The following is a 27,331-nucleotide window of genomic DNA, read 5'->3' on the forward strand; positions in this document are numbered from 1 at the left end:
AAGAGTTCTATTTAGCCACCAAAGGGACTATTTAAGCCCCTTGAGAGATTAATTTAACCCTCATAGAAGACTAATTAAGCCCCCCCCCCACGCCCTAGAGACTAACTTATCCACCTAAAAGACTAATTTAACCATTTAAGAGATTTATTTAGCCACATTATAATTAATTTAGCTTGCAGAGAGACTTATTAAGCCCCCTGAAGTACTAAATTAGCCCTCAAACAACCAATATAGTCACCTTAAACTTTTGATTCAACCCTCTAAGAGGCTTATTTAACCACCTAAGATACCAATTAAGTCATATAAGCTGTAATGGTAAACAGAGCTGAAGCGCTGTGCCATTCCTTGAAAAAATATAGCCATTGGTCGCTTGACTACTTGCTAAAATTTATGCTATATTCAAATTTTGAGGGCCATGCTGTTCATTTGGCTCAATGTTTGCGAGTCAAAATGATGAATGCATGTCTATAAATTGAGTGTCAAAATTGAGTGAAACAAACATTCTGAGCACGCAAACCCACTGTTTGGCGTCCAATGAAAGCCCTTGACAAATATGGCCAACAGGTAGTGAGAGATTACTAAGACCATTGTATACACTTGAGCTGCTTGAAATACCGTACCTGAGACATAGGGGTTGAATAGAACAGCTGATGTCTCAGCAGTTCATTACTTGCTGGTACAGGGCTGTTCCCACATGCATTCCCACTCCCACTTGTATCCTACACAAAATATAAGATACAAATACTTGTATTATTATTGCCTAAGTTACAAACAATTCAGTTTCAGGAATGGAACTAAACTTTACCCATTCATATGTTGAACATAAGTGTTTGAAACTAAACTTAGACCCATGACTGATTTGTTAAAAAAAATAAAATCAATACATGTACTCAGATTTGTTCAATCAGTCAACCAGATGCATTTTTTTCTAAATCATTTTCCCTGCAGAAAATTTTATATCAAATCCGTCATTTTTTGGAGCCAGTCACCTTAAAATATTCCAAATCGTCATCTAAGGGTACTAGAACCATACCAGGTTTAATTGAACCATACTAATTTATTAGGTTGCAGTGATATATGGGACATTGTGTCAGCCTAGCAAAAGGGAGGTCACAGATTTAATCCCTACGGTGGGAGCGCTCCAAAAAACTTCCAAAACAGACAATAAGCACTGGTTCAATCCAGGCAACGGACTCGAGAGCGTTCCAATAAGCCTAAGGCTTTCGATGCAATCAAGGAAACATTAACAGATTTAAACTAAACCTTACCACCACATTTATCGGGCTGCTTCCCTCTTCAGTTGACATGGTACTGGTCTCCATGCGTTTTAGGGTGGACTCCTCCTTTGGAAGAGTCATCTGAACCGTCCCTACATTTGTAATGTACTTTAATTGTAGGTGTCTATTGGCCTCAAAAGCACTAACATTTAAAATGTACACTGATTGTAACACCTACATTTGAAATGTACTTTGATTGTAACATCTACATTTGAAATGTACGATTGTAACATCTACATTTGAAATGTACTTTGATTGTAACACCTACATTTGAAATGTACCTTGATTGTAACATCTACATTTGAAATGTACTTTGATTGTTACACCTACATTTGAAATGTACCTTGATTGTAACATCTACATTTGAAAAATACTGGTTGAAACACCTACATTTCAAATGAACTTTGATTGTAACACCTAATAGTCTCAAATAAACTTAAAATTGAAATAAACGTGTTTGTATGTACCAATTGGTCTCAAAAGCAACTAAATTTGAAATGTACTTAATTTCATGTACTTACCAGTATAAATAGTTTCAACTACATTTGCAATGAATTTTGATTGGTTTCAACAACATTTGAAAAATATTTCACCTGCTTGATGTGACCCATTCACCTGCCATACACCACATTTACACATCTCACAATCTGGATAGTCACTTTTATTGTATTTTTATAAATGCTAGTTAGCACCTGTGCTACAACAACCTACCTGTACTTGCAGGCTGAGTTAAAGACAAAGGCAGGGTGAGGCGGGCATTGACGGCCAGCAGGTGATCACGACGTGATACCAGATTGCGACAGTGTTCCTCCAGACGACGATTCTCCGTCCTCAGCTTGTAAAGGCAACTTAACAAAGAGGCAACTGAAAAAGCGGTAATTATTTGAGCCTCACTCTTGAAAAGCGGGGCTTAGTTTAAACCTACTTATTTTAGCTCGATTGGATAGAAAGCCTCAGGCTTATTTGAAACATTCTCGAGTCTGTTTCCTGGGTCAAGAACCAGTACTTGATGTCTATGGGAAAAATCTAAAGAACGCTCCCAGTCGGGATTGGACCATGACCTCCCGATTGCTAGGCGGACAATATATCCGCTACACCACTGCGACCTCAAAGCGGGGCTTAATGCATGTACAAGTCCCTTTAAAGAATTTGTAAGGAAATCTATTGAATTACACAAGCCTTTTGACTAGTAATATGGACTCCCAATACAAAAAATATTCACAATGAAAATATTTCAAGCCAAAGGAGAAATATATTATAAAGCGAATATAAATTTCGTCATATTTTAGCTTCGTACAGAAATATTATGATCTTAAACAAAAAATTTGTTGTTTTTTTTCTCTCAAGAAATAGTCAATGTTATCCTTACTTGCAATCCATATTTGCCATTAAAAACAATGGGAAAATTATGTTTAAAGTTGAGCATACTTCCAAGTACATATAGATGGAATTGCATGCTATGCAATAAACAGTTTTTTTTTCTGTTTTGTAGCTTTAATTCACCTCAATATGTTACTAATTGTTTTGTTTGTTAACCTGGTTATTTGTTAGTATTTAATACAATTCCTTGAACTCTTTGTTCATATTGCAGGATTTGCTATAATTGAGGTATAACAAATCCATGCATAACATTCAAAAGACACAAACACACACTTCACAGATACAGACACATACACACATTATCAGATACATACACACAAACAGACACATACACACTTTTTACAGATACATACACACTTTTTACAGATACAGACACATACACACATTTCATACATACAGACACATACACACATTTCACAGATACATACACATACACACATTTCACAGATACAGACACATACACACATTTCACAGATACAGACACATACACACATTTCACAGATACAGACACATACACACATTTCACATATACAGACACATACACACATTATCAGATACATACACACTTTTTACAGATACAGACACATACACACATTTCACATATACAGACACATACACACATTATCAGACACATACACACTTTTTACAGATACAGACACATACACACATTTCATACATACAGACACATACACACATTTCACAGATACATACACATACACACATTTCACACATACATACACATACACACATTATCAGACACATACACACTTTTTACAGATACAGACACATACACACATTTCACACATACATACACATACACACTTTTTACAGATACAGACACATACACACATTTCATACATACAGACACATACACACATTTCACAGATACAGACACATACACACATTTCACACATACATACACATACACACATTTCACAGATACAGACACATACACACATTTCACACATACATACACATACACACTTTTTACAGATACAGACACATACACACATTTCATACATACAGACACATACACACATTTCACAGATACAGACACATACACACATTTCACACATACATACACATACACACATTTCACAGATACAGACACATACACACATTTCATACATACATACACATACACTCATTTCACACATACATACACATACACACTTTTCACAGATACAGACACATACACACATTTCACAGATACAGACACATACACACATTTCACAGATACAGACACATACACTCATTTCACAGATACAGACACATACACACATTTCCCAGATGCATACACACATTTGATAGATACAGACACATTCACACATTTCAGATATATACACACATTTCACACACACATTTCACACATACAGACACATTTCACACATACAGACACATACACACATTTCACACATACAGACATTCCACACATACATACATTTCATGCATACAGACATTTCACACATACAGACATTTCACACATACACAATAATCAGATACTGATGTCAATTCTTACTATCAAAGTGCTGGCCCTGTTCCATCAAAAAATGAGAGCCCTGCTCCCACTGTCTCTCTAGCAGCTCCTCCATACTGCTTGGAGTTTCACTGAAACAGTGGGCCATACACAAAAATTAAATAACTTTTATTTGAGCATTGCCCTGGCAAAACTGGGCTGGATGCACATGCCTAAAGTGCTGTCCCAGATAAACCTGGAGGCAAAACTGGGCTGGATGCACATGCCTAAAGTGCTGTCCCAGATAAACCTCTGGCAAAACTGGGCTGGATGCACATGCCTAAAGTGCTGTCCCAGATAAACCTGCGGGCAAAACTGGGCTGGATGCACATGCCTAAAGTGCTGTCCCAGATAAACCTCTGGCAAAACTGGGCTGGAAGCACATGCCTAAAGTGCTGTCCCAGATAAACTTGCCAAGTCTGTACAGGCTTATCGGGGTTGACAATCTCCGCTTTTATGGATTTTTTTTTTTGAAAGGAAGTCTCTTCTAACAGAGACTGCACAGGCTAATCTGGGATGACACTTAATGCACATGCATTAAGCCCAGTTTTCCCAGAACAAGGACCATTTAGTTCCAGACGCTCTTCAAAGAGGTCACGGTCATGATTCATAAGGGATGTTTAAAGGCTAGCAATCAGGTCCCGGATTCAATACCCCTATTGAGAGCATTCTCTATATACTTTCACGAGACACCAAATGTTGGTTATTCTCAGGAAAAGGATTCAAAAGTGTCTCAAAAAGATGCAATTCAACAAAAAGTACATAGGGTTAAACTTTTCACTAACCAAAATCAAATTCAATTCCTGACATACAGGACATATTTTTATTTTTTTTTACTAGTGTATTTACTTCCATACTGTGAATATATTAAAACATACATGTACAAGAATCCTCATTGTCGTATCATTATTTCACATAATTTCTAACCTTTCGTCCTTTTTGATGGGAGCCTGGGATGTCTGGAATCGACTGGGAAAGAATGGAAGACTGGGACCCATCATAGGTCCATTTGAAAAACGCTCCTTAAAATCTGAACAGGAAAGACTCATAGATTCAAATTTGAGGATTAATGCATGTGCGTAAAATATCGTCCCAGATTAGCCTGCGCAGTCCACACAAGCTTATCAGGGACAACACTTTCCGCATTTATTGATTTAAAAAAAAAATGTAGACTCTTCTTAAAGAAAATCCAGTTTAACTCTTTGCATGCTGGGAAATTTGTTGTCTGCAAAAATGTTGTCTGCTGAATTTCTAAAATTAGCATTTTGTTTGATTTTTTTCAACGAATACTATCAGAATAGCAAAAAGTTTGGATCCTGATGAGACGCCACATTCTGTGGCGTCTCATCTGGATCCAAACTGTTTGCAAAAGCCTTCAAAATTCGGTTTGAGCACTGAAAGGTTTAAGAAAAAGTGTCATCCCTGATTAGCCTGTGCGCACTGCCCAGGCTAGTAATTAGATATCAAACTAAAGAAATTACGTACGCTGTGATAAACTCAGCTGTAAATCCATCCAATTGCACATAAGCACAGTAAATTCACTAAATTGGAACAATATCATTTCGTTTCTTATTATGTCATTTAATATTTTTGCGGCTTTTCTTTTCCTTTAGTTCATTTTAAAAAAGAAAATAGAAAATTATGGCAATAAAAAAGGACGAATGACATATAATACTTCAAGTTTACTTTGTCTTTTTTTGTGTTATACATGTTGTGTGTTTGTTGTTACTTCACTTTGATTCAACAATACAATAATTCATTAATTGACATTAAAACAGCAAACTAACAATTAACAATTTAACAATTACCAGCAAGAGAACTGGGCCCTGTTTCCATGCTTGGTAGGTTTGAACACCGGAGAGCAGTTTCACCTGGAAGTATGCACATTGTCTAAGTGATACACTCTTTTAGTGTAAGTTGGTTTACTATTAATAACAGAACACATCAAAACAAACAAGAGCTTTGTGACAGAAGTGAAGTATACCCCCACGTGCCGCATTGACACAGACTATTTTGCATGCTGTCTTCACAAAACAAGAAGCTAATTTATGGGGATTTTTAAGAATTATTATGCCGTTATCATTTATGGCCATTTTTTACCTTTGAACTCAAAGTGTGACCTTAACCTTGGAGATATCAACATAATTCTTTCGTGCGACACACCGTCCAATGATGGTAAACAAATGATTTAAAAATCTCACAATGAACAACATAGTTATGGCCCGGAAAAGCTCATTTATGGCCATTTTGACCTTTGAACACAAAGTGTGAGATATTGACGTAATTCTTTCGCGCGACACACCATCCAATGATGGTGAACAAATGTGCCAAATGATTTTAAAATCTCACAATGAACGACATAGCTATTGCCCAGACAAGCTTATGTATGGCCATTTTTGACCTTTGAACTCAAAGTGTGACCTTGACCTTGGAGACACTGACGTAATTCTTTCGTGCGACACACCGTCCAATTATGGTGAACAAATGTGCCTAATGATTTTAAAATCTCACAATAAATGACAAAGTTATGGCCCGGACAAGCTCATTTATGACCATTTTTGACCTTTGAACTCAATGTGTGACCTTGACCTTTGAGATATCGACATAATTCTTTCGCGCGACACACCATCCAATGATGGTGAACAAATGTGCCAAATGATTTCAAAATCTCACAATGAACAACATAGTTATGGCCCAGACAAGCTTTCGGGACAGACCAACAGACAGGCTGACAGACAGACCGACCGACAAAGTGACTCCTATATAGCCCCCATTACCATTGGTAATGGGGGTATAATCACAGACAACTGTCCTTGATTCAGACAAAGAGTGAGAATGGATGTAGAAATCATTTCATAGCCAAACCCCACACAAGTCATAAGGTCGGGCAGGGAATTAAACCAACAATCTTCGGATTTGCCAAAACATACAAATACACCAATATGGGTATTAAGGGCTATTTTGCCATATCCTGCGTGTCTTTCCAATTTCCAATTTTGCGCATTTTCCCAAATCCATGCCCCCCCCCCAAAAAGAAAATCAAAAATCATATGTAACAATCCACTCCACATGCTTTTTCTACTGAAATAAACGTTAACAGAAATCAACATGTGCACCCGGCATTCTGTCGTATATTTTAAACAGGAGACAGTGCAGGAAACAACTTACGAAAATGGCTTAGCACAAAATTAAGTATTTTCTATTTCAAATTTTCTTATAAATGGGTTAAGTATATAGATATTGAAACGCCAGTAACATAACCAAAGTCTCATACATACTATGTGTAACTGGTGGTCTTGAAATCGGGTTAAGAAAACGAGGTTCCCCACCAAAAACGTTGAAATTCTGAGGCCTGAAAACAAGACGTTTTTATTCATTTATAAGTCGAGTGCAAGATTGAGAACTGCTGCACTTTTGATAAGCTTGAACCAGGGACCTCTCAAAGCAAACGTTAACTCTCTACCTAATATACTTTTTAATTTCTGGGGTAGTTCAAAATTCAATACCATGCTGGTAATACACGTTCTTACAAAATTATCTATGAAAAGCCGTAAAACAAGTTATTCTTTCTCCGATTTTGATTGACGATTATTCATAACAAACGGATATTTCAAACAATTTCTAAGTCAGGAATGTCAATCAGTGTTTTTTTTTGTTCCCATTAGGGTCTGGTAGGGTACCCTTACACAATGGAAGTATCTATTTTTCCCCAATGTGACTTAAATATTCCAAATTGAAGGTTTCCAATAAAAGATTTGTTTTTTAATAAGTCTTTAACATTAAGTTTATGTCCCATCACGTTCTATAAGTTGAACCATAGTAAATGTAATTTTGAAATCACTTTCAGTCTCAATTTTAAAGTATTTGTTCGCCAAAAAACAAAAACACTGATTTCACAATTTTAGTCACAACAATACAATTTTTCCAAATACGAAGGGACCCAGCCACATTTCAAAAATGGTGAAAAAAAACACTGTTATTCTGATTTCATATGCATCATGCAGATATTTCTTTATTTTTCAATTGCCATTTTGCAAAACTGTGATTAAGTCAGTTTAACATTACCCCAATGTCGTACTGCTAGAGGCTGCCGTTGTTACTGTTGCTGTCGCTGTAACGGCCACTGTCGTCGCTGTAGCCTGTGCAGCTCCAGACTTTTTCCGCGAGCGTTTGGAGACAGGTGGAGACACCCCTTCCCCCTCCTCATTGGTAGACACTGAGGTCTTCCTTAGAGTCCTCTGTTTAGTGGTCTTGTTCCTCAATACAGCCTTCCTCTCCTTTTCAATGGACCTGACATCACAAATTAATAAGAGCTGTCAGAGGACAGCGTGTGACTATTCGAGTGCTTGACTGACAGTATAACGTTAGCCATCAAGGGGAAATTGTTCATATTCAATAATTTATTAGACGATCTTTCAAAAAACAAAAAAAAAAAAATTGTGGGTGGGGGGTGGGGGGAGGGGGTATAATGTGGGGTGTGGTAATTTATAAGATGATGTTTAAAAAAAAACTTTTTAGGGGGGTGGGTGGGGTAGGGGGGTGTGGGGGGGGTAGTGGGGTGAGAGGGGGGGGTGAGAGGGGGGTATAATCTGGGGTGTGGTAATTTATTAGATGATGTTTAAAAAAAAATGGAGGGGGAGGGATTCTGGGTAGGGGCATGGGGTATTGTTTGCGTGAAATCCATTGTAGTATTCAGGTAAGTGTTGTTTTGTCAAAGTAATAATAAAATATGATCATAAATAAAGAAGTTATGGCAATTTAAGCAAAATGTTCAATTATCTAAGTGTAAAAGGGGCCATAATTATGTCAAAATGCTTGATACAGTGGTCTGCTCTTGTTTATAGGTTTGGGTCATGTTGGTAAACAAGTATGCAACATATAAAAGCAATATATAGGAAATATTTGGGGTAGTAAGCAAACTTTAACATAGATTGATCAATAATATGCATATTCTAAGTATAAAAGGGGCAATAATTATGACAAAATGCTTGATAGAGTTGTCTGCTCTTGTTTAGAGGTTGGGGTGATGTTGGTTAACAAGTATGCAAAATATAAAAGCAATATGTCAAGGGACAGTGAAAATAAATGTGGTAGTACGAAAACTTAAACATTTGCTGCATATTCTAAGTGGAGAAGGGGCCATAATTATGACAAAATGCTTGCTAGAGTTGTCTGCTCTTGTTTATAGGTTGGGATCATGTTGGTAAACAAGTATGCAAAATATGAAAGCAATATGTCAAGGGACAATGAAAATAATTGGGGTAGTACAAAAACTTTAACATTTGCACGCTAACGCTAACGCAGACGCCGGGGTGAGTAGGATAGCTCCACTATATATATTTCATATATAATAGTCCAGGGCTTAACACTAAGGCACATCCGAACGACATTCACTGCCTGTACCTAGGTCCGGGCTAGCCAATGTCCCAGGAACATGCCCGACCGGTCGTGTGTATTTTGGGCAGGATAATGTGTTCTATATCAATAAACTGCGTTTTAAATAAGCTTTTCAAAGATGCAAAACTCTTAATACACTATGATCAGATGACAATTAAATCCCAGAGTGAAGTCGGAGAGAACAAACGGATCGTTACTCGAAATAGATTTGGAACCCCCAATGAAACAAGAGCACCGCCTTGCGGGTGCAGACCGCTCATCTATTTTCTTTTTAAAGGTGAAGGGACTCTCAATTTCAATCACAAAGAAGGGAGGGGTGGAGTGAAGAGGGGTGTATAGTGTGGGGGTGTGGACATTAATTACATTATCTTCCAAAAATGCGGGGAAAAAAATGCAAAAAAATTCGGGGGGTGGGGGGGGGGGGGGGGGAGGGGATTCTTGCGAGTGATGGTTGAACGGTAGTTCAAAAATAAAATAATAAAAATAAATATTTGTGTTTTTTAACCGTTTCAAAAAAAAAATTGGGGGGGGGGGGTGAAGTGTGAGGGTGTGGTGGTCATTTGTGTGATGATCCTAAAAAAAAAAAATATTTAGGGGGGAAAGGATTCGGGGGGGGGGGGGGTTAATAATTTGACCTTGAGAGTCAAGGTCATTCAAAGGTCAAGGTAAAATTCAACTTGCCAGGTACAGTAACCTCATGATAGCATGAAAGTATTTGAAGTTTGAAAGCAATAGCCTTGATACTTTAGAAGTAAAGTGGATCAAAACACAAAATTTAACCATATATTCAAAGTCACTAAGTCAAAAAAGGGCCATAATTCTGTAAAAATGACAACCAGAGTTATGCAACTTGTCCTTTTACTGTACCCTTATGATAGTTTGCGAGTGTTCCAAGTATGAAAGCAATATCTATGATACTTTAAGGGTAAAGTGGACCAAAACACAAAACTTGACCAAATTTTCAATTTTGTAAGTATAAAGGGCCCATAATTCCGTCCAAATGCCAGTCAGAGTTACATAACTTTGCCTGCACAGTCCCCTTATAATAGTTAATAAGTGTTGCAAGTATGAAAGCAATAGCTTTGATACTGTAGGAATAAAGTGGACCTAAACACAAAACTTAACCAAATTTTCAATTTTCTAAGTATAAAAAGGGCACATAATTCTGTCAAAATTCCAGTCAGAGTTACACAACTTTGCCTGCACAGTCCCCTTATGATAGTTAGTAAGTGTTGCAAGTATGAAAGCAATAGCTTTAATACTTAAGGAATAAAATGGACCTAAACACAAAACTTAACCAAAATTTTCAATTTTCTAAGTATAAAAAGGGCACATAATTCTGTCAAAATGCACGCCAGAGTTATCTAACTTTGCCTGCCCAGTCCCCTCATGATAGTAAGTGTACCAAGTTTGAATGCAATAGCATTGATACTTTCCGAGAAAAGTGGACCTAAACGCAAAGCTTAACCGGACACCAACGCCGACGCCAAGGTGTTGACAATTGCTCATAATTTTTTTTTCAAAAAATAGATTAGCTAAAAAATAACAAATGATCTCACACTGACATGAACAAATATCCTCTATTTATTTAACATGAAATTTAAACTTATTGCATTTGTTTCCCCTGTATATAAGAAAGATATAATAGTGTATTACCTCCCCTGTCCTGCTTATATTTATATTAATCAACAAAATTGAACATTAACACAATATTTAATATACAAAAAAAATATCATATTCTGATAATATTTTTTACTGATCCACTTTATTTTACTCAAATGATGAGGTTTCATTGGACTGATAATTACAGATTTAGGATTACAGACCAGTTGCTTCAGTTATATTGTTCAGAGTTCGCCCTGTTGGCCGCGTATGCGTTCTTGAGTTATCATCCAAAAACCATTTTACCATTTCGAGTCACCTTGACCTTTGACCTAGTGACCTCAAAATCAATAGGGGTCATCTGCGAGTCATGATCAATATACCTATGAAGTTTCATGAACCTAGGCATAAGCGTTTTTGAGTTATCATCCAGAAACCATTTTACTATTTCAGGTCACCCCGACCTTGACATTTGACCTGGTGACCTGAAAATCAATAGGGGTCATCTTCCAGTCATGATCAATGTACCTATGAAGTTTCATGATCCTAGGCATAAGTGTTCTTGAGTTATCATCTGGAAACCATTTTACTATTTCGGGTAACAGTGACCTTGACCTTTGACCTAGTGATCTGAAAATCAATAGGGGTCATCTGCGAGTCATGATCAATGTGTCTATGAAGTTTTATGATCCTAGGCATAAGTGTTCTTGAGTTATCATCCGGAAACCATTTTACTATTTCGGGTCATCGTGACCTTGACCTTTGACCTAGTGACCTAAAAATCGATAGGAGTAATCTGCGAGTCATGATCAATGTACCTATGAAGTTTCATGATCCTTGGCATAAGGGCTCTTGAGTTATCATTCGGAAACCATCTGGTGGACGGACGAACACATGAGCAAAACAATATACCCCTCTTCTTCGAAAGGGGGGGGGGGCATAATGAGAAAACTGCCCCCTCCCAGCAGCCATGTTATTCAACTGACTGGAACCATTTTTGAACTCAACTCTCGTATCAAGGATACAAATGTTCTGAGCACATTTCATGAAAATTGGGCCAAAAATGTGACTTCTACTGTGTTCACATGTTTTCACTATATACATATAGAGAAAAATGCCCCGCCCACTGGCAGCCATGTTTTTTCACCAATCCCCACCATTTTCAAATTCCTCCGAGATATCAATAAAACCAATGTTTTGACCAACTTTCATGATGATTGGGCAAAAATTGTGACTTCTAGAGTGTTTACAAGGTTTCTCTATAGCCAAATAGGGAAAACTGCCACTATATACATATAGAGAAAAATGCCCCGCCCACTGGCGGCCATGTTTTTTCACCGATCTCGACCATTTTCAAACTCGTCCGAGACATTAATTGAACCAATGTTTTGACCAACTTTTATGATGATTGGGCAAAAATTGAGACTTCTAGAGTGTTTACAAGGTTTCTCTATAGCCAAATTAGGAAAACTGCCCCGCCCACTGGCGGCCATTTTTTTCAACACACAGGAACCACTTTTGAACTCAATCAAGATATCATTAAGACAAACATTTTGACAAAGTTACATGAAGATTGAACATAAAATGTTACTTCTACAGTGTTAACAAGGTTTTTCTTTTTTTTACCTAGTGACCTACTTTTTGACCCAGCACAACCCAGTTTCGAACTCAGCCGAGATTTTATTGGGGCAAAGCTTTTTACCAAGTTTCATGAAGATGGGACAAGAAATGTGGCCTCTAGAGTGTTTACGAGCAAATGTTTATGACCGGACGGACGGACATACGACAGACAAAGACCGGTCAGAAAAGCTCACCTGAGCAATCAGGTGAGCTAAAAATCCAGAGTCTGGATGTTTAACAAGGTACTTATTCATGAAATTAAGTTCAATAAACGAAAGGATCAGATGAGTATTACTTCACATAGTTATTGCAATCACCGAAAAGTCTTATTTGCATAGGTAACACAAAATATTGCACCGACAAACATAACCGTAAAACTTAATACCAATACAAAGTAATTAGATTTTGGAGTATTTGGCAAGCATGTAAATACATGAATAAATTGGTTTTTCTAGTATATTCCAGCAAGTCAACCAATCAGCAATAAGCACGTTAGCTAAGGACCAATCAAAGTTGTAAAGAAAATATATGCAAATTAACCTGTAGACAAAATGTAGAGGTGTAGTCAGAAGTAGGGAGTCTGCGTTTAGATTTGAAAAGAACTTTGAGATTTGTCACTTCTTGACGTGGTGGCCATATTGGCCGCCGCGCTGTAAAATTGTACTTCATGAATATTAGCAAGCGTTGTGTTAGAAAATATATACATTGTAACAGAAATAAATGGCGATGAAAACATAGATGAACTTGGGTTGTTATTGTGTGTTCGCCACGAACAATGAGTAATTACGCTACACCTAGTTACAAGGACTGGTTTATGGCCAAATTTGACCATTAACCTTGAACACCTTTTAGATAAGGAGACATGCAGGACAAAAATCTGTTAGTTAAGTCAAAATAGAGAAGGGGGGGCGGGGCAAGAATACTCTTATTTATTATATACCACACATGCATTCATAAAACTTGGATGCCCTAGCATTCCACTTTTGTCTCAAAATTTTGAGATTTCTTTTTTTTTATTCTTTGGGAACCTTCAATCGGGAATGGTTTAGATCTTAGGAAAACTATATACTTTTTCTGTTGGGAATGGGTCCCCTTAACGAATCTTAATGAAAAAAACATCGCTTCTTCGAAACCTAAACGCAGATTTCGAAACCTAAATGCAGATTTTAGTTCAAGGTCAAGGTCAAAGGGGTCGATATTTGTGTGCATATGGAAAGGCCTTGTCCATATACACATGCATACCAAATATGAAGGTTACATCTAAAGCGACATTGAAGCTATGAGCATTTTTCGAAACCTTAACACAAAGAGTGACAGACTTTCAGACAGACAGACAGACGGACGGAACTGCGATCACTATATGCCCACCTTTGGGGGCATAAAAATCCCTGCAATCTCACCCAGTTCTGGATCTCTTGGGTTTACCAGCCTGCAGGGGGTCCGAGTCAGTGGTGGGAGTGGAGGCGTGGCTGAACACCATGCTCGATATACCATCCAGCGACGTGGGGAACGATGACTGAAACAGACACACGACCAATGTACACTCAATGTCAGTGGTTGAGTGCAAAACTAGTTCATTTTCTGTAAGAAACAATGCATAAAAGATGTTATATGATAGTGATTTTCTGATTAATATTGAGTTATGAATCGACGTAAAATTGGTAAATGTGAGTTAAGGCAAAACAAATGTAACAAGAGATTGCCAAGCAATATGGTCCCCTACCGGTGAAACTCCACCATTGTCAGTAAAAAAACAACAAAAGGGCCTGAAAGAACTAAAGTCGCTCACCTTAGATAAAAAGAAACAACCTGTTTTTTGCAGCCCAAGATGCCAATAGAACAAATGTTCTAACCAAGTATCATGAAGAATGAACAACAAATGGCCCCTTGGCGGCCATGTTTTTTTAACAGACCTGAACCATTTTTTAACTCTTACAAGATGTCCAAATTTCATGAAGATTGGGAAAAAAATGTGTCTTCTAGACTGTTCACATGTTGTCACTATATACATATAAAGACAAGATGTGTTTGTGAAACACAATGTTCCCCTATATGACGTTTGACCTTGAAGGATGACCTTGACCCTTCACCACTCAAAATGTGCAGCTCCATGAGATACACATGCATTTCAAATATAAAATCGATAGCTTCAATATTGCAGAAGTGACATTACATGAGCAATTTTGACCCATATATTTGACCTTGAAGGATGACCGTGACCTTTCACCACTCAATAAGTGCAGCTCCATGAGATACACATGCATGCCAAATATCAAGTTGCTACCTTCAATATTGCAAAAGTATTCATAAAACAAGGGCTGTTTGTAAAACATGCATGCCCCCCATGTGGGCTGTCCGTTGTAGTGGCAGCGATTGTGTGAATACGATTTTTGTCACCGTGACCTTGACCTTTGACCTAGTGACCTGAAAATCAATAGGGGTCATCTGCTGGTCACGATCAATGAACCTATGAAGTGTCATGATCCTAGGCAAAAGCGTTCTTGAGTTATCATCCGAAAATCATTTTACTATTTCGGGTCACCGTGACCTTGACCTTTGACCTTGTGACCTCAAAATCAAAAGGGGTCATCTGCAAGTCATGATCAATCTACCTATGAAGTTTCATAATCCTAGGCGTATGCGTTCTTGAGTTATCATCCGAAAACCATTATACTATTTTGGGTCACTGTGACCTTGACCTTTGACCTAGTGACCTCAAAATCAATAGGGGTCATCTGCGAGTCATGATCAATCTACCCATGAAGTTTCATGATCCTAGGCGTATGCGTTCTTGAGTTATCATCCGGAAACCATTTTACTATTTCGGGTCAATGTGACCTTGACCTTTGATCTAGTGACCTCAAAATCAATAGGGGTCATCTGCAAGTCATGATCAATCTACCTATCAAGTTTCATGATCCTAGGCATATGCGTTCTTGAGTTATCATTCAAAAGCCATTTTACTATTTCTGGTCACCGTGACCTTGACCTTTGAACTAGTGACCTCAAAATCAATAGGGGTCATCTGCGAGTCATGATCAATGTACCTATGAAGTTTCATGATCCTAGGCCCAAGCGTTCTTGAGTTATCGTCTGACAACCACCTGGTGGACGGACCGACCGGCCGACATGAGCAAAGCAATATACCCCCTCTTCTTCGAAGGGGCATAATAAGCGATTTGGGCCACATATATTTGACCTCTGACCTTGAAGGATGACCTTGACCTTTCACCACTCAAAATGTGCAGCTCCATGAGATAAACATGCATGCCAAATATCAAGTTGCTATCTTCAATATTGCAAAAGTATTCATAAAATAAGCGATTTGGGCCACATATATTTGACCTCTGACCTTGAAGGATGACCTTGACCTTTCACCACTCAAAATGTGCAGCTCCATAAGATACACATGCATGCCAAATATCAAGTTGTTATCTTCAATATTGCAAAAGTATTCATAAAATGAGCATTTTGGCCACATATATTTGACCTCTGACCTTGAAGGATGACCTTGACCTTTCACCACTCAAAATGTGCAGCTCCATGAGATACACATGCATGCCAAATATCAAGTTGCTATATTCAATATAGCAAAAGTTATTGCAAAATGTTAAAGTTGGCGCAAACAGACCAACAGACCAACCAACCAACCAACAGACAGGGCAAAAACAATATTTCCCCTACTACTATAGTGGGGGACATAAAAACTGCCCCACTCCCTGGCGGCCATGTTTTTTCACTGATCACGACCATTTTCAAACTCGTCCGAGACATCCACATAACTAATGTTTTGACAAAATTTCATGATGATTAGGCAAAACATGTGACTTTTAGAGTGTTCACAAGCTTTTTTACTATATAAATATAAGGAAAAAGACCCCCCCTGGCGGCCATGTTTTTTTACCGATCCAAACCATTATCAAACTCAACTGTCCTATCCAGGTGTGGTAGTGCGGTCTCCTTCGCTTACGCAAATGTACCGGTCACAGGACAGTTACAAGTTATGTAACTTTGTAAGCACTTATGTAATGCGAAAATATTTATTTGACAAACTCTTATTTCCTGTCAGGATGAATATACTGACTGGTTGTAATTCAATTAACTAAAGGCGTTCAGTCAGGGACGCCTAAATACACTCAAAGAATTTATTTATAAGTGAAAACCAAGGCAGCTTTAACAAAAATAACTAATTTTTATTCCAAGAACTCGGAAAATGAAGAGAAATGACAGAAAATTAAGAACAGGTACAAGCCAAGTCTAAAGAATCTAATTATTGTTACAAAAATGAACAACATACAGCAAATACCTTAATGAATGTAAAAAGAAGTTAAAAATTTGTCAAAAATACTTATAAAAATATAAGTTTCTGTTAGTCTAGAAAGTGCTTCAAAAATCTAGTTTACAAAATAGGTCTAATTTAATCTAAAGAACAATATTTATGGAGATTAGGAAACTTCAGTGAATCAAATGTAAAAATAAGAAAAATTCACTACAGTTATTGAAATAGAATAGAGTCGTTCTAATTTAGAAAATGCCAAATAAAAATAATCTTAATAATAAGAATAATTTAGAAAATAATGCCAAAATGTCTTGATGCTGGTGTTAAAAATAATTTAGAGTTTAATTATTTCAAAATTCCAACCTTTTTCAAGAGCTGTTAACTTTTCAAGAAAGCATCAAGAGGTGTTTAAATCAGCCAAAACAGCTTATTTTATACAGTTCAGAAGAGATCAATGGCAAGTAGTCAAATTTCCCTCAGAACAGTGCATTTATCAATGATCAATATCTTCCCAAATTCCAGAGCAGAACTAAAAATAGATTACTGAACCAGGTTAAACAAGGGAGATAAATACTGCATAAATACTGCAAAATCATGTACATGTTGTCTTTCTTTCAGTTATCTCTTAGTTGAAAGGCTTATCATAAGTGTAAATGACTAAAACAGTTATGTTAACTATGAAAATTCTGTGTTATGAAAAATAACATAACACAGTTAATGTCACATAATATTGACATAATAAAACCAAACTTTACTACACAGGAAACCAATGTTCTGACCAAATTTCATGAAGATTGAGCAAACTAGAAAGTTAACAAGACTATTGCCAAGCAATATAGTCCCCTAACGGCTCCACCATTGTCAGAAATTCCACCATTTTCAGATTTTTTATTATTTGTTGCCATAGCAACCAGAATTTTTGATGTAGGAACAAAATGAAATGACGTGCATAATGTCCATATTGCCATCTATCCATGTTTCAAGTTTCATGAAAAAATATTAAGAACTTTTAAAGTTATCGCAGGATCCAGAAAAGTGTGACTGACAGACAGACAGAGTGCAAACCATAAGTCCCCTCCGGTGAAACCGGTAGGGGACAACAAGATTTTACTATAGCCATATATAGCCAGATAAGGAAAAATGCCCCGCCCCTTGGCAGCCATGTTTTTCAAGCAAAGGTTACCATTTTTGAACTCATCCAAGATATCATTGGGACAAATCATCTGAGCAAGTTTCATGAAGATCGAAAATAAATGTGGCCTCTAGAGTGTTAACAAGGTTTTACTATAGCCATATAAGGAAAAATGCCCCGCCCCCTGGCGGCCATGTTTTTCAACCAACCGACATCATTTTCAAACTCATCCAAGATATCATTGGGATGAATCTTCTGACCAAGTTTTATGAGGATCGGACAATAAATGTGGCCTCTAGAGTGTTAACAAGATTTTGCTATAGCCATATATAGCCATATAAGGAAAAATGCCCTGCCCCTTGGCAGCCATGTTTTTCAAGCAAACGTAACCATTTTCGAACTCATCCAAGATATCATTGAAACCAATCTTCTGACCAAATTTTATGAAGATTGGACAATAAATGTGGCCTCTAGAGAGTGAACAAGGCAAATGTTTACGTCGCACCACGGACAACGCACGACGGGCGACAGACAAAAGGCGATCACAAAAGCTCACCATGAGCACGTTGTGCTCAGGTGAGCTAAAAATAATATTTTTTTTATATATATTTGTTGCCATAGCAACCAGAATTTTTGACGTAGGAACAAAATGAAATGACGTGCATAATCTCCATATTGCCATCTATCCATGTTTTAAGTTTCATGAAAAAATATTAAGAACTTTAAAAGTTATCTCAGGATCCAGAAAAGTGTGAACAACTGACTGACAGACAGACTGACAGACAGACAGACAGACAGACAGACAGACAGACAGACAGACGGAATGCAAACCATAAGTCACCTCCGGTTTCACTGGTAGGGGACAACAAGCAAATTCGTTGAATTGATATCCCCAGCCAATATGCTTCTGGACACAAAAGTGTTATATTTGACACTCAAAAAAGCATTTTTTCAAGGTACAACGGGCCATAACTCTGTTATTAACAGATGGTGTACACTGCCATTTGGTGTGCATCATCCTCTTATCCATATATATACTCATACCAAGATTCAATGAAATCCGCCATAGCACTTCCAAGATACGGCTCCGGACGGACGGAAAGATGGAAGGACAACGCCAAAACAATATCCCTCCACCTATGGCAGGGGATAATAATTGGGTATAGAGTGGGTACTTTCATTTAATTAAAAACTTTAGCCAACTCTTTTGTGTTTGAATTTGGCTGCTTGCCAGCTCTTATTGACAACCATGATTGACCCATTTTGTTAAGCAGATAAAGTAGTTTCAAGTTCAACACAAACTTTCGTCATATGTGATCAACAAAAAAATGTTGCGCACGGGTATACTAATTGTTACTAAGCTGTTTATTAGCCTACAGAAGAGGTATCACATAGTCTGCATGTGACTCCATTTTTGTGGCACAAAAGGACATTTAACTCATCTAATTTATTAAAATCTTTATTAATTTGTTGGACATTATTTTGTGTTGATTACGTGGGTTGACTGATCAACAAATTTAAGATCCCATGGAATAATAATTCCCAATGTTTACATGACTTAAGATCAAGTTACTGTAGGCATCAAATAAATAAATATCCAACTTAAACCAGACACATATTTATTGCTGACACGTATTACAAATACATTGTAAAAATGACGGACAGTCCAGACTCCTAATACAGTTGTTTTTTTCAGAAATCAGATATCCAAGAATTTATATTTCCATGAAATGGTAATTTTTAAAAAAACAGGGAAATTTCATTCGGACAAATACTTATATATGTTTTACAGTTCACAATATCTTGCATCTTACCTGAGTTGTGACAGGGATATTTGCCTGCCATTCAGGCAAAGGGGAGAACAATTTGCCCCTGTCAGATGTAGACGTCAGCACAGTAACGGTCTCCGTTGCCGATTTTGTGGCTTCAGACGTCGCTGCTGACATTGTGGCTAATGATGACGATGAGGAGGATTGAGACATCGATGTGGTGGAAGGCGGATTGACCGACGAGGGAGCTGAATCCAGACCTATCAGTATACATGAGAACCATACAAATGAGAACCGCTCTAAGAAAATGGGGTTCAATTCATGTGCATAAAGTGTCTTCCCGGATAAGCATAATTTGGCTTATCAGTGACAACACTTTCTGCTTTCATAATTTGGCTTATCAGTGACAACACTTTCTGCTTTCATAATTTGGCTTATCAGTGACAACACTTTCTGCTTTCATGGAATTTTATGTTTAAAGAAAGTCTCTTATGAAAATCCAGTTGCAGTGGAAAGTGTCATCCCTGATTAGACTGTTTTCTAGGAAAAAAATACATTAAGCACATGCATTGAGCCAAGTTTTCCCTGAACAAGGTCTAAATACACATGGAATATTACGCTAGTCAATTGTTCCAAGAGTTTGTATTCAATTGAGTGGCTTGTGTGATGACGTATCACACGAGAGGTGGAGCCTTGAGTGTGATGCGAAATAGCACAAACCACGAGACTGAATACAAACGAAAACAGTTAACAATTGTATTTTTTTGCTTTAACAAAACTGACAACACTAAGACTCAAACAGAACACCAGTTTATATTACACGCGCATGAATGCAGTTTATGCAAATGAACATGTACACATTTGAACAGGGGATAGACAGGTTTTAATAGTCGTGTGTTGAAAGCACATTTTGTTGGATTTACCAGCTTGATTTATAATTCACCAACAGTCAATCACTGTCACTTTCTACTATGCATATTCTCTTGCGTTTCTTCGATGGAGAGTGTGCATAGTAGTTGTTGATGGTTACGTTACACCGGAATAATTGTGCACCTTGGAGATTTGTGTTATCATGGGAATCCTCAATGGCAGCGTTGGATGTGTTTCTGTTGCTGCAAGACAAAGATGTGTTTCACATTGATGCCGGGATGACAGAACAATAGGTAGGTCTAGGGTTAAATTGCATAATTTGTTGTTGGTCAGGATTTTCTGATAATATGTCAGACATGGCTGCTTGCATTTCAAGAGAAGCTTTTGCGTAATTGTTAACACTTTGCAGATTTTTGTGTCCAGTAAGTTGCTGAATCGTTGTTGGAGCAACCCCATTGTGCAAGAGTCGTACAGGTTGTTTTGCAGGCACTGTGATTTGTCTTTCGACCTGTGAGATCGCCCCTCTCGGCCATCGTTTTCATTATTGACATCAAGGAGTTTTCACCCATGGGCTGACATTTATACCACTTGTCTGACCCAGCTTGTCGACTACAGTTTATAGACATGAAGAGAGGGGCATCATCATGCAGAGCTTCTTTCGGTCTGTGATGAGCAAACTCCTTGAACGCTTCAACAAGGCATGAATCTTTGTTGATATGAGCAAACTGTTTAGGTGAAAAGGCCCTTTGCTCCGACTTGGTTTCCGATGTACGTGTTTTGGTCAACCGTTCATTGTATTCAAGGTATTCTCTTCCTTGATCAGTTTTTTTCAGTTTGATGTCGCCCCATCTAAGGTTGTGACTTTCCGTTCCACCACGAATGGCGAACAACGGTGAATTATTTAGCCAAACTTGATTCAACAGCTGTCTTGGGCTTTGAAGTCCAATTACTTCTTTTTGTTTAAAATCACTCTTTCTTTAGAGGTAATGGCTTCAGCAGCATGGGGCCTGTTTCCTTTTCCTTTCAGTTCTTTTCTTTTGGAAGCCAAAACCTTTCGAGAAGTTTCAAACTCTCTGTCATCCAAAATGCTGTGGGAATATTTATTTTCCCTTAAATATCTGGTAAACTACTTGAATTAGAGAGCGGACACCGTGCTGAATGTTAAAAAACGCACTAAGTGACCTAGTTTACGGCCTGGAATGGCCCATGTTCAAACTTGTCCTAGAGATCATTTAGATAAAACTTTTTGACCCGGCATGACTCATATTCAACTTGACGTAGACATCATCTAGATACAACTTCTGACCAAGTTTGGTGAAGATTGGATGAAAACTACTTGAATTAGAGAGCGGACAACATTGTGATGTTTAAAACGCACTAAGTGACCCTGTGACCTTGTTTTTGACCCAGCATGACCCATATTCAAACTTGCCCTAGACATTATCAAGATACAACTTCTGACCAATTTTGGTGAAGATTGTATAAAAAATACTTGAATTAGAGAGCGGACAACATGGTGAGGTTTAAAACACACTAAGTGACCCCGTGACCTAGTTTTTGACTCGGAATGGCCCATGTTCGTACTTGACCTACACATCATCTAGTTACAACTTCTGACCAAGTGTGGTGAAGATTGGATTTAAACTACTTGAAATAGAGAGCGGACACCATGCTCAATGTGTAAAACGTACTAAGTGACCCTGTGACCTAGTTTTTGATCTGGCATGGCCCATGTTCGAACTTGGCCTTCAGATCATCTAGATAAAACTTCTGACCAAGTTTGGTGAAGATCGGATGAAAACTACTTGAATAAGAGAGTGAACACCATGCTGAATGTTTAAAACGCACTAAGTGACCCCGTGACCTAGTATTTGACCCGGCAAGGCCCATGTTCGAACTTGGCCTTAAGATCATGAAGATACAACTTCTGACCAAGTTTGGTGAAGATCGGATGAAAACTACTTGAATTAGAGAGAGGACACTTAATACGGACCGACAGACAGACCAACAGACAAGTTCACTCCTATATACCCCCCTATACTTCGTTTGTGGGGGTATAATAAAATTGTGCGGGTTATATTCGATTTACATCTTGTTTTGTTTAATAACTATTATACATTTATTTGCCACTTAATTAAATTTTATTTTCATAGATGTGTGCAATTGACCAATCAGGTTAACATAACAACTATAAAGCATAATTACACAGCTATAACATCTGATGCTGTTTAAATATTTTAATTTATTCACTTTATGTTGAATGAAGTAAATAAACTCCACAGCAAGGTCCACATGTTTTTATGGATAGGGTGTCCGCCTAGCGACTGGGAGGTGATGGGTTCGATCCCCACCGTGGAAGCGTTCTTAAGATCTCTCACAAAGACACATAGAACTGGTTTTAAGCCCAGAAAATGGACTCGAGTGTTTATATAAGCCTTAGGCTTTCAATGGAATCGAGCTAAGATATATAGGTTTATACTATCTCTACAGCTGTGAGTAATACAGTACAACAACATTGATCATCACTGAAATACTATTTCGATTCAATGTTGATTGTTAATTCACTGAGCACTTTATTAAATTATGTTTTTTGTGTATAAATATGAATTTCTTTTACAAACCGGTCAATGCCTCGATGGTAGCTTGTGAGTGTGTCAGGTTCATACTCAGACCCGTTGGCGGATGGACAGGAGGAATGAACCTATGTAGTTGTCAAGTTCATTGGTCATGATGTCACAGACAGATCTTGTTTCATTGCGTGGTGGTTCTGATCGCCAGCGTTGTAAATGGCGCATACATAATTCCGTTTTGCAGGTTGTGTTCACATTTTTCATACTTTGAACAAAAATTTATCTTCTCTTTTATTAAATATTTTGGCCAAAGGCCTTCTTCAGTAAACGATTATTATGACAACTTTACATAGCGTTTTCTTCTGTCGATCATAACGGAAGTAAATACAAAAATACAAACAAATGACGTAACGTTACCCGACGTGAACGTGACGTTACGCGCCAATATTCGGAAGTCGCTACATATATAGTTTTAAGTCTCTTTATCCAAAACGCTTCTCTAATTACACGCTCTTGGCGTCCAGCGATATTTAGCGTCTCCAGGACCGAGAAGTACATATTGCCATCGCAGTGGCTCAAATCGAAGTGGGTAGTGATGGGCTTTTCTTTATGCAGGCGGACGTCTCGCAAGTGTTCACTCATGCGCTCTCGGATTTGCCTCTCCGTCTCCCCAACATACACAACACATTCGCACTTGTTGCATCCTATACCGTATATCACGTTTCTCGAGCGACAAGTAACATTTTTGCACGTGCTGTAAGTAATTTTGCCGTCTGTGTCTTGAATGTCACTTGTTGTCAGTTTGTTACAGCACGTGCAGTTTGTCTCACATATGTGTGTGATGAAGGTAGCCTTGCTTGTCTTCTTGTGTACCAGTGTATCACAGAGGTTTCTGTCCCTACGGTATGCTACTAAAGGCGGTTTACTGAAGACTTCGCGCATCCTGTCTGATTTATATAGCACGTTTAAATGTTTGTGTACAATGCTGTGTACGTCGGGAAGAAGACTGGAAAACGTGACTACAAGAGGAACTCTGTCGTTTTGCGTTTGTTTTTTTGATTTTTCCAGTAAGTCTGTGCGCGACAGTGCATCTACCTTCTGTAACTGGCCTTCTACGAATTTCCCGCTGTACCCGCGTCTTCTTAATTGCAGTTTTAGGTCATTTCTATGTTTGTTGTAATCACCTTCCTGCTCACAAATTCTTCGTATCCGCAATCCAAGTCCATACGCTAAAGATCTTTTACTGCTAGGGGGGTGGCATGAGTCTTTGCGTATGTAGAGCTGTTTGTCCGTGGGCTTTACATATAGATCTGTGTAGATATGACCATTTCGCATCCGTACGGTTGTATCTAGAAAAACGATACTGTGCGGACTATACCGAAGGTCTACTTGAATATTTTCGTGTATTGAGTTGGCATGTATGGTAAAAGCCTCAAGTTCAGGCGCGGTACCTATCCATATTCCAAAGCCATCATCTATAAACCTCTTATAAAATGCCGGTACTCTATAAGCTGTCATGAGTTTCTCGTCCCACTTCCGCATATAGCTACAAGCAAAATTTTTTCCCAGTTTTGAGCCGATCGCCACTCCATCTGTCTGTACGTAGTTGTTTTCATTTAGACTGAAATTGTTGTTTTCCAAAACTGTCGTGATTACGTCAATCATATCATCAGTTGAAGTGACTAGTGGGTTGGAGCGCGCGTTCAATGCTTCCCTGCAAGCTTCTAACCCTTCTCTTTTGGGTATGGATGGATATAGTTTCCTGACGTCAAAACAAAATAGTAGACAATTGTCTTCCGGCAGTGGTTCTTTGACTTCTTTTAGTTTTTGAATAAAGTCCGTAGTGTCTCTAATGTAACTCGGCGAGGACTCCACATATTCATTTAATTCGTGCTCGGCTAATTCGGCTAATTTCTCTGTAGCTGTATTTATCCCGCTCACTATTGTGCGTAAAGGTGCGTCTGCTTTATGTATCTTCGGATTTCCTTTGAGTTTACCCGCTTGTGGGTACCTTGGTATTAAATACTGTTTCATATCACCAGAGATACTGCCTTGTCGGTGAAGTCTATTAACGAGCGACTTCACATCTTCATACTTTGTTTACTTGCATCGCCTTCAGTAGATCTGTATGCCTTGTCTTCACTCATTTCGTGTTTCAGTGACTCTATGTAAACTTGTTTGTCTAGTATTACTATGCCAGATCCCTTGTCTGCCGGTCTGATGATAATTGAATCATTATGTAACAGTTCATGAAATGCTTTGTTTTCATTCTTGTCTAGATTTAATTTGCCAGTCTTTCTCAAATTTGAGGTGATATCATTCTTTACCAGTTCAACATAAAGGTCGAGGCTTGGGTCCCTTCCCGCGTTTGGAGTAAATGTGCTTTTTGGTTTAACTCGGAACTTATCGAGTATTCCCTGTTTCATATTTTGGTTGCTTTCAGTGTCCGCAAAGTATTCCCGTAATCGCATTCTGCGTTCCCACTCCCCAAGGTCAGCTAGCAATTTCACCTTATCAATATTCTTACGACTTGGGATGAATTTAAGGCCCTTTTCAAGGAGATTTTGTTCAGCGTCGGTGAGTACGTGTTTTGATAGGTTAGTCACTGAAGATTCTGTCCCATCGGATTTTTTTGGTAACGATTCTTGTGGTGATATTTGGGGTTTATTCTCCTTAACCTGCTTTGCTTTGAACGCTTTTGTGTCACTGGGTCGTTTCACATTTGTATTTGCATTGGCAGTGTTCCGTTTTTTCAAGTAAATTACAGGTTCGGTAGGCTTTCCTTCAAACCAATCATACACGTGAGTATCAGTATCATGGGTTGTATGCTGTCTACCGTCGACGCTAGCTTCTAGTACACTGAAATGTTTTTTTTCTAAAAGTAACCTCAGCGGGCTGTCTACATTAATTGAGGGCTCAATTTGATCTTCAAATTTCAACCACTCTGTGAATTTACGGTCTGTTGAAACATGGATGCTAATTTGGTGGTGATCAGATGCGGCTTTTAGCTCGGCCTCTGTTGCCCATGACGATAACCTTCCATTTGTATATCTCTGTGCGCTAAGGTGTACGTGTATATCACCGTCTACCAGATGGTTGTACTTATGGGAGTTCTTATACATATATTGAGTAAGGTCTTCTCTCAATGATTCGTGATACATTTGAGATCCATACAGGAAATAGCTTAAACATCTGTAAAAACAATTACCGTCTTTTGCAATGCTAATTATCTTGTAGGTTTGGACATCCTCGTCTTTATTGATCTGTGATTTTAGCTGTTGTATTTTTTTTAATTTACGCAGTTTGTTCTCTAATGTTCGTTCAACATACCATATGTCAATTGACTTCTTTTCATTACTATCTAGCATAGAATAAAAATGATTGATCTCACCCTCAAGTTCGTTTAACTTTTTCAAGCACGCGTCTCTTGTGACTCCCATCAACTGATTCGCGGCATCAATCTTTATTTTGCGGCATTTCTCGAAATCTTCATCTCCAGCTTCCATCTGTAACTCCCACTTTAACTGGAACCCTTTCGGGATAATGTTCATATGTGTGCACGTGTCCAGGAACTCGAGATGACTTCTGTAACGAGCTTGTTTGTCCATCAATCTCTTCAGAGAAAACGTATCGACGTCTGTATAATCCATTTATCGTAGGAGTGTTGTAATAAATACTCTATGTATTGGATCTCCAGAGGGAGGAAATTATTAAAACTTCACACATTTACTATTTTATTAAATATTTCGGCCAAAGGCCTTCTTCAGTAAACGATTATTATGACAACTTTACATAGCGTTTTCTTCTGTCGATCATAACGGAAGTAAATACAAAAATACAAACAAATGGCGTAACGTTACCCGACGTGAACGTGACGTTACGCGCCAATATTCGGAAGTCGCTACATATTATGTGTTAT

General features: G+C 38.1%; 2 protein-coding genes across 3 annotated transcripts in view; one reads left to right on the plus strand and one right to left on the minus strand.

Moving 5' to 3' along the window:
- Positions 1-27,331, minus strand: part of LOC127855600 (zinc finger protein zfp-1-like) — a 317,716-nt gene that overhangs the window by 250,876 nt on the left and 39,509 nt on the right. For both annotated transcript variants that reach the window (XM_052391344.1, XM_052391345.1), the window contains exons 9-18: positions 20,018-20,232; positions 14,193-14,308; positions 8,239-8,463; positions 7,452-7,525; positions 5,982-6,044; positions 5,101-5,203; positions 4,177-4,265; positions 1,989-2,141; positions 1,269-1,369; positions 621-719 (exon numbers count right to left, since the gene is read on the minus strand). In XM_052391344.1, the coding sequence (XP_052247304.1) occupies positions 621-719; positions 1,269-1,369; positions 1,989-2,141; positions 4,177-4,265; positions 5,101-5,203; positions 5,982-6,044; positions 7,452-7,525; positions 8,239-8,463; positions 14,193-14,308; positions 20,018-20,232 (1,238 nt within the window). The remainder of the gene's footprint in view (positions 1-620; positions 720-1,268; positions 1,370-1,988; positions 2,142-4,176; positions 4,266-5,100; positions 5,204-5,981; positions 6,045-7,451; positions 7,526-8,238; positions 8,464-14,192; positions 14,309-20,017; positions 20,233-27,331) is intronic.
- Positions 1-27,331, plus strand: part of LOC127855604 (uncharacterized) — a 380,241-nt gene that overhangs the window by 171,455 nt on the left and 181,455 nt on the right. The gene's annotated exons all lie outside the window — the stretch shown is intronic.

This window comes from Dreissena polymorpha, chromosome 13 (genome assembly GCF_020536995.1).
Source record: "Dreissena polymorpha isolate Duluth1 chromosome 13, UMN_Dpol_1.0, whole genome shotgun sequence".
NCBI classification, from domain to species: domain Eukaryota; kingdom Metazoa; phylum Mollusca; class Bivalvia; order Myida; family Dreissenidae; genus Dreissena; species Dreissena polymorpha.